Raw genomic sequence first — 8,793 nt, forward strand, 5'->3', positions numbered from 1 at the left:
GCCCCTCTCCTGGGCGGCCCAGGGGCCGGTGGCCATGAAGCCTGAAGGTCCAAAGCCCTGATGATCCCTTCGGTCTCTTCTGACCGACCCTTCCCTAGGCTGGACCACCACGTGTGCATGCCCCGGCCAAGCCCTGGACCTCCCTCTACACTCAAGCACTGGGTGACCTTGCCCAGGCTCATGGCTTTAAACACCTGTATCCCTTGTCTCCGAACACGAAATGGCCAGCACTTCTGACTCCTGACCTCTACCTGGGCACGGACTGAATCAAATTTAACATGTCTGGTAAAAGCATAATTCTCCACCCCCTTCTACCCCTAGTGTCCACTCTCCTCAAGGTACCACTGTCCACCCAGTCACCCCATATATCTCGATCTCAGCTACCACAAGGGCTTATCACAATTTGTAATCCTGTACTAATTTATCTATATACTGGCTTACCACACACACATGGATGGGACATAAGCTCCTTAAGGGCCAGGACCCCAACTGCTTGGTCTATTATCTCCAGTCGCAAGCAAGGTGCAGGGCATCCACAGGGCTCAACCGACATCTGCTAATGGCCAGCATCATTGGGCACTTTGTGAGGACTCATGTCTCACATGCAGGTTTGATTCTAAGGTCAGCATGCAAGGTAATCAGAGTCACCTGTCTTTGAAACTCTTTAGGGAGGTGCCAAATTGGAAACTGACACGCCAGCTCATGTTCCTCCCAGGAGGGAACAGACCACTGTTTCTAAAGTTGCACCCAGATAAGCCTTGTGTTTAGGAGCCAGGTGTAGCAAAAACTGGTAGTCTTGCAACTCAGTGGGGTCAAGTGGGGGCCACAGAGTCACTGCAGGGAGGGGCAGCACACTCCCCATACTCATCACTCTTTCAAAGTACACAGGACTGAGTTCCCAGGTTAGGTGCAAGTGAGGGGACTTCACTGACCTGACCACCTACCGTGTGCAGTCTCAGGCCAAAAAGCCTCAGGCTTGCGCTACCCTGACCACCTCTTGGGGCTGCAGAGAGCCTGTGGGACTGCACAGCCCCTGGGGGGCATGGCACGAGGAAGGCACCACCAGGGGAACTTTATTCATTCTCCTGCCGTGGTCTGTACAGAAGAGGTTATGGGTCCCTCTGGTGGGGCGTGGACTCTGCGCTGCCAGGGTCATTCTCTGAGTCATCTTTGGGTCTGGGCACAGGCTGGAACTTGAGCAGGACAGGCGGGGTGAAGATGGAGGCCTTCACAGATGGGGATAGCATCTCCTCGGTGCTGGCAGAACCACTACAGGCTGAGGTCCTGTTCAGGAGACACGCAAGACATGGGTCCATGAGGGGGACACGGCACACAGGGCCATCAGAGGAACACACGACAAAACCCAGGCTGTGGGATGGCTCTCGATACATTCCTGCTGCTGGAAATCCCTCCCATGGATGTTTGCTCAAGGCTGTTCATTGCAGCAATGTTTGTGATTGTGTAAACCTGGAGACAATCCAAACATCCATCAGGGAACAGCTGAAACAACCATGGTACAGGCATGCAGTGGACTATTCCGCAGCTGTTTAAGGAACGAAGTTGGTCTGTACATCCCAGCAAGTAAAGACACCCCAATGGTACAGTAGTGGAAAGAACAAGTTGCTGAGAAGTACGTGCAGTATGATCCTGATTTGATTTTTAAAATTAACCAATGTATTCGGACTCATATTTCATGTATTCATTTCTATATTGTGACCTTTTTTCCATAGAGTATGTTGTGCTTTTGTAAACTTTTAGAAAACAATTTAAAATAACCCATTTTGGGGGATAGTGCCAAGACAGCACAGCTCACTTAGAAAGCAATACATAACAGGAGGCTAAAAATTGTCCCCATTAATGAAATATTTCAACAAGCAAGGGTAGTTGAGTAAATGATGCTCCATCCACACAATGGGGTGGGTATTCTGCATCTATGATTACTGGTGAATTTCTAGGTTTTTTTTTTTTTTAAATATTGGTTAAGAATTAATTTATTAATTTATTTATTTTTTGGCTGTGTTGGGTCCTCATTTCTGTGCGAGGGCTTCCTCCAGTTGCAGCAAGCGGGGGCCACTCCTCATCGCGGTGCGCGGGCCTCTCACTATCGCGGCCTCTCTTGTTGCGGAGCACAGGCTCCAGAGACGCGCAGGCTCAGTAGTTGTGGCGCACGGGCTTAGTTGCTCCGCAGCATGTGGGATCTTCCCAGACCAGGGCTCGAACCCGTGTCCCCTGCATTGGCAGGCAGATTCTCAACCACTGCGCCACCAGGGAAGCCCGAATTTCTAGGTATTTTTAATGACAGGGAAGCAACATGTTCCAGAACTGGCTGCAAAGCTGCTCACAGGACGCTCCTGATTACGTAACAAACTACTACCTGTGCACATACACTCGTGTCCATGGGGAACACCTACAGTGAAACAGGGATATGTGCCAACAGTGGTTATTTCTGACCTTGGGAGTGAGAGTGATTGGTCTTTTTTGGGTAGTTTTCAAACTGTCTACAGTAACTAGATCCTGTTTTAGCATCTGAAAAATGGTAGTGCTTTTGAAAACTGTTCCTACCCTTTCCCTTGTAATTTCACTTCTGGAAATTCATCTGAGATTCAGGGACAGCTTAGCACATAAAGATAGTGATGCCAGGGAATTCCCTGGCAGTCCAGTGGTTAGGACTCCGCATCTCACTGCCAAGGGCCCAGGCTCAATCCCTGGTCAGGGAACTAAGATCCCACATGCTGCGCAGCAGGGCCAAAACAAACAAACAAACAAGAAATCAAAACCAAACAAACAAAACCCCCAGAAGCAAGAGGTGCAAGAAGGGCATGCTGACCTTCACCCGTTTTCTTCCTGGAAGTGGGAGATAACATATTTATGCCCACCCACCACATACATAGACACACACGCACGCACACACACAAGCTGAGTGAGGGTACCACACATGCTGGACGTCTGTCACATGGCCAAGGAAGCTGGTACTCAAAAGGCTGTCAAGAAGTGGACAGCTCCCCAGGGCTTTAATGTTAAGTGCCAAAGGCAAGATTTTAAATTGGCATTGTCTGATTGAATCATAACTTTATTAAACCATGCCTAGAAAAAGCCAGAAGATCTCTCGACAGATCTTTCTGGGGTGAGGAAAGTGTGCTAAAATTAATTGTGGTGATGCGTTCATAACTGTGAATATACCAAAGACCTGTGGTGACCTGGCCCCACTGTGGCCCCGCTGTTCTCGAGGCCCTGACGGTGCTCAATGCTTTACTGCTAAGCTTGGCTTTGTCACCTCATCACTGGCCACCCCCTGCTCTGTCACTGAAGGCAGTCAGTCACCTTCACACCTCTTCACTCCGCCTCCTTCTACCTGAGAGCCTCTTGCTTCCACTTAGACACAATTCATGGGTCTACACGTTCGTGTGTAATCACGCTGAACATTTTAATTTCTGCATAGTATTCCATAATGATGTGAATGCACATTTGAGCTGTTTCCAGTCTCGCTCTTTCTAACTGACGCTGCCATAAACATTTTTATCACAATCGTTTTTTCTTTCCCTCAATCCTCTCCTTGGGGCCAGGTTCCAGGATGAAAAATACTAGACTGAAGAATTTGAGAACTGGCATGGCTCCTGATATGTTTTGACAGATTGCCTTTTGACAGGACTAAGCCTTAATTTTTGTGCTTAAAAGGAGACCATCGAGGACTTCCCTGGTGGCACAGTGGTTAAGAATCCGCCTGCCAATGCAGGGGACACGGGTTCGATCCCTGGTCCGGGAAGATCCCACATGCCGCGGAGCAACTAAGCCCATGCACCAAAACTACTGAGCCTGCACTCTAGAGCCTGCGAACCACAACTACTGAGCCTGCGTGCCTAGAGCCTGTGCTCTGCAACAAGAGAAGCCACCACAATGAGGACATGCACCACAACGAAGAGTAGCTCACCACAACTAGAGAAAGCCCGTGTGCAGCAACGAATACCCAACGCAGCCAAAAATAAATTAATTAAATTAGAAAAGAAAGAAGAAATTAAAAAGAAGAAGAAATGCAGTACTGACACATGCTACAACATGGGTGAACTTTGCAAATGTTATGCTAACTGAGAAAAGCCAGTCACAAAAGACCAATTTATGGTATGGTTTCATTTATATAAAATGTCCAGAACTGACAAACCTATAGCGACAGAAAGTAGGTTAGTGGTTGCCTAGGGCTGAGGGAGAGGCAGGGCCGAAAAGGCAGAGCACAGAGGACTTTCAGGGCAGGGAAACTATTCCGTACAACACTGTAATAGTGGACACGTGTCATTATACATTTGTCCAAAACCATAAGATGCACGTCACCAGGAGTGACCCTAATGTGAACCACGGACTTTACATAATGACACGTCAATGTAGGTCATAGTTTGTATTAAAGGTCCCACTCTCTGGCAGATGTTGATCGTGGGGGAGGCTGTGGGGGGAGGGCAGAGGGATATGGAACTCTCTGTACTTTCAGCTCAGTTTTACTGTAAACCCTAAACTACTCTAAAACATAAAATCTATTTGAAAATTTTAAAAAGAATGAGTGCTGCTACAACATGGATGAACCGCAAAAACATTAACCAACTGAAAGGAGCCACATACAAAGACCACATATCTTATGATACCATTTATAGCAAACGTCCAGAACAAGCAAATCTATAGAGACAGAAAGTGCTGAAGAGGGGAGAGTGGAAGAGTGAGGGCTATGGGTTTCTGGGGTGAGGAAAGTGTGCTAAAATTAATTGTGGTGATGCATTCATAACTGTGAATATACCAAAGACCATAGAATTGTGTGTTTATTTATTTATTTATTTAATCTTTTTTAGCCACACCGTGCAGCTTGTGGGATCTTAGTTCCCCAATCAGGGATGAAACCTGGGCCCCCTGCAGTGGAAGCACGGAGTCCTAACCACTGGACTGCCAGGGAAGTCCCAGGAATTGTATATGTTAAATGGGTGAATTATACCATGTGTATAATACCTCAATAAAGCTGTTTAAAAAAAAAAAGTCATCTGATGCAATGAAGCAGCCAATCTAAACACTCAATGACGTGGGAAATACTTGACAAAAACAGTAATAAAAAACCCATATTCAGTAAATCCCTGCTTTGCAAAACACGCATGTAGATAAAGCACGGGGCTGCCCACAGCTGATTGAATCGTTCCCTTCTGTTGGCCTCTGGGCTGTCTGTTTCTGGTTTCCCACCATCACAAACACTAGGAAGGGGGAGCAACTTTCCAGCACCCCTGATGACATTAGGGTCCCTCCTGGAAGTGGGAGCAACCATCACACTGAATATCCTTCCAGCCCTCATGCATGCTGCTCAGAGGCCAGATGGTTCGGGGGCACACTTACCAGGGGAAGCCAGGGCAGTGGAGATTGTGCGCATTGTTCCTGGCCAAGTACGAGAACTGGAAGCCTCCAGGATTGAGGACCAAGGGGGTCAGATCGACTACGCGGCTGCAAGACAGGGCGGGGCAGGGGACACACTCAGCTCTGGGCTCCTCCGGGGCGGGGGGTGCCTCCCCAGCCTCGGGGGGCACGGGGGCTCCGTACACAGGCAGACCTCTGAGCCCTGACTCCTCCCCGGGACCAGGAGGGGAAGGACCACTCAGGATTGCGGGATGGATCCACTACGAGAGGGGAGGGAATCACAGCCCAGCTGGCACACAGCAGGCTCCCCCAAACCCTCCCGTCTCATTTGCCTCGGGCCCGGGATAAATCCTCCCACCTCTTCGGGTTCGATGACAGGCCAGTCCAGTTCAATTTTGCTTCAGACCTCGAAACTTCCAATTGCTCCATCTGCAGCAAACAAAAGAAACTTTAGGACAAGGGTGGGATCCTCATCGTGAAGAGAAACACGTTCTCCAAGAACTATGAGAACAATGTGCCTTCCAGTCAATCAGCAAACACATCAGGCTCATCCTCGGTGCCACCTGGAGCTTGGTGTTAGGGGGATGGGGCCCAGCATGGGGGCTGGGAGCCAACAGAGGAGATCCCAGCCCCGCCTGGGGGACAGGTGACGGATAAGCGGGAGTAAGGAAGGGTAGGCGAGTCGGAAGGGCACTGCAGAGGCACTTAGAGGGCAGCCTGGAGAATGACACCCACGGGGAGAGGCAGGCTTCAGGCATCCCCTGGGAGCCCCGGGATGGCGCCGAGTGCACTGAGGCCAGGCAGGCGGAGCCCTGTGCCTCCCCCAGCCCGACTCTGTGAGCAGAGCCGCCCCCTTTCATCTATCTACTGCTGCCTGCAGAGGAAGTTCTGGGAACCACTGATGTGGGCCCGGGCATCACTGGGGTGCTTCTGAGCGGGGGGTTAGAGGCTGCCCCTCCCAGGGCCACTGACCGACGTGCTGGGCAGCGGAGGGAAGGGGCCAAAGACCCTGGGAAGAGTGTAGACAGGGGTTGATGGGGCCACCATGGGGGCCATGGTGGTGGCAGGCGGTGGCAGCAGGGTTGGTGGCAGGCACGGGGAGGTCGACCGGTCCCGTAAGAGGATGGGTTCTGGTTTCTTCGGTTTTGGCTTGCTTCTCTTCTTCTTGGCATCTGGGACAGAAGGTGTCGGTGAGTACCTACCCCAAGGCCCGAACAGGTTAGGGGGGCGCCAAACACAGGCCCTCCAACAAGGAGGGAGGCAGGCCCACAAAGGGCACCACTACTGACGGGCACGAACATGCGCCACCTCACTGGCCCCAAAACCGCCCCACAGGGAAACAGTACTTTTGTCTCTATCTCACGAGCGGAGCGAGAAGCTCGAACTACACAAGGCCCAGGCAGGAGCCACGCCGGGCTGTCTGCCTTCCAGGGCAGAATCTCACAGGAAGTGATGGAGTGTCACCACCAAGGAGGGCTGGGCTTGGCCCGAGCAGGTTGGCCTGCCACCCACCCTCCCAGGCATGGCACAAAGCCCCGGAGTCTGCCAGCACCCCAGTGGGGTGTCCAGTCCCCAGAGAGTGAGCCCACCGACTACACGCAGCCCCGGGTCATCCTGGGGGTGCGCAAAGGGTGCACGGGGAGGAAGTCTTGCAGGGGTGGGCTCGGGGAGGAACCTAGGGCCTGCACCTCCTCCTTCCTGTTCTGATGAGTCTGGGTCTTTCTACTGTTCAAAGCTAGGTCCCACCAGCAAAGTAGGAGTTAACAAGCCCCTCCTGCAGCCCCTCAGACGGCTCACCTAGAGTGAGATAAGCACTGCCAGGGAGCACTGGCTGGAGGCTGAAAGCCTGCCCTGAGTCTCAGTCCAGCTCCACCACACCTGCGTGGCCTACACATGCCGGACAACCTCCCCGGGCCTCCATTTCCTCTTCTGTAAAACAGGGATAAATAACACCACACCAACATCTTGGGAGGCCGCGGTAAGAGCTACACATGCTGTGGGTCCAGCTGTTTGATGAAATGGTGCCGTGGGACCCCTCCCCCAGGTGAGCTGGGCCCCCCGATGTGAGGCGAGACAAAGAAGCCCAACACCACCATCCACCCCTGAACACAGACACTCCCAAGGACCAAATCCAAACCTCATCAAGGCTTTAGAACGACCATCCAAGAAACTGGCAGAGGAGGAAGAGCAAACACATCAGCGGACCCAGACAACAGATACAAACCCATCGAGTGGGTCCCCCAAAGGACAACACAGTTCTTTAGTCCATAGCATCGGGGAAAGCTGAGGGTATCCCGCGTCAAAAGGAACTTCAAAAGACAGGCCAGAATCCCCACCTGCCACCCTGTGTGGCCACTAATGAGGCCGCCTCTCATTCCACTCTCGCGGAGCCCGGGGTGTACACGAATTTGCCTCCCACCCAAACAGTGTGCGGGCCTCGCCGGGTCCTGATTGACAGACCAAGCGTAGATAGCCTTCTGTGGACCACTGGGGAGGTGTGAGTCAGTTCAGCCAAGCCGCTCAAGCCCAGCGCGGATGGAGCCTCACCCTGGGAGTAGAAGTACACGCGGTGGATGCGCCTCTTGAGCTGCTCCAGGCGCTGGTGCATCTCCAGGGCGCCCATGCTGTTGCAACAGTTCAGCTCCCCCTGGACGGCACACAAGACCTTGGCCTGCGACGACAGCGGGAGAGGCAGGGAGGAGGAAGCCGGACGCGTGAGCCGCCTGGCCGGGGCCACCTCCTTAAAGACCCCTCCCAGCAGCTCAAGCAGGGCGGACACCGGCGCCCCCGCCCCCACCTCGGAACCCCGGAGCCCCGCCCTCCCGGGCCCGCACCCAGAGAAAGGACAGGAGCCCGCGCCGCTCGCACTCCGCCTGCTTGCCCTTGCGCACCACCCTCTCGGCCAGCGCCGGGTTGCGTTCGAGGCTGCGGAAGAGGAGGCGCAGCGCGCGCTCAGTGTAGGTCGCCGCCTGCCTCTCGAAGTCCTCCTCGGAGATGAGCTGGCAGAAGGTCACACTCTGGGGGAACTCGCTGTCGAACTCGTCCAGAACCTCCATTCTCGAGGGCTTCGGCTGCCCGGCTGCCTGGGGGCGGAGCGGCCGTCGGGGCGGGACCCCGGGGGTCCGGACGCGTCCACTCCACCCGCCCCAGGAGGGGAGGAGGGAGACCCCCGAGGGCCAGAGCTCGGGTCACCATCCAGGCGGGGCCACCGGGGTCCGGGCGCGCCCACCCCACCCGCCCAGGTCAGGGAGAGGAGGGGTCGGCCCCAGAGGGCCAGGCCCGGGGACACACCGCTGTCCCCCTCCCGCCGCGCCGACACAGGCTCCCTCCGCGCGCGCCGCCCCACGGACAGCCCCGGCCAGTCTCAGGAGACGGCGGGCCAATCCGCGCGAGACGGCCACACGTGACAATGCCCGC

The 8,793-nt window shown here is 53.8% G+C and overlaps 1 protein-coding gene across 2 annotated transcripts; it reads right to left on the reverse strand.

The window, feature by feature from the left end:
- Positions 1-1,030: 1,030 nt before the first annotated feature.
- Positions 1,031-8,580, reverse strand: LOC118880355. 2 transcript variants are annotated; one of them, XM_036824015.1, is made up of 6 exons: positions 8,268-8,580; positions 7,924-8,047; positions 6,349-6,548; positions 5,735-5,805; positions 5,359-5,463; positions 1,031-1,284 (listed from the first exon to the last, which is right to left on the reverse strand). In XM_036824015.1, exons 1-6 carry the CDS (start codon positions 8,430-8,432, stop codon positions 1,110-1,112), a joined length of 840 nt encoding a protein of 279 aa, XP_036679910.1. In that variant the 5' UTR covers positions 8,433-8,580; the 3' UTR covers positions 1,031-1,109. The 2 variants fall into 2 exon arrangements, with proteins under 2 accessions (XP_036679910.1, XP_036679909.1); XM_036824014.1 differs by having other exon boundaries at positions 8,211-8,580.
- Between the last annotated feature and the right edge of the window lie 213 nt (positions 8,581-8,793).

The sequence above is a fragment of the Balaenoptera musculus genome, chromosome 14 (assembly GCF_009873245.2).
Source record: "Balaenoptera musculus isolate JJ_BM4_2016_0621 chromosome 14, mBalMus1.pri.v3, whole genome shotgun sequence".
NCBI lineage: Eukaryota > Metazoa > Chordata > Mammalia > Artiodactyla > Balaenopteridae > Balaenoptera > Balaenoptera musculus.

Coding starts and splice junctions, on each gene's coding strand:
- LOC118880355 (XM_036824014.1), bottom strand. CDS start 8,432: ATGGAGGTTCTGGACGAGTTCGACAGCGAGTTCCCCCAGAGTGTGACC. Junction 6,549..7,923: donor CGTGTACTTCTACTCCCAGG/GTGAGGCTCCAT, acceptor CTTCTGTCCCAG/ATGCCAAGAAGAAGAGAAGC. Junction 5,464..5,734: donor CTGTCATCGAACCCGAAGAG/GTGGGAGGATTT, acceptor CCTGTCTTGCAG/CCGCGTAGTCGATCTGACCC.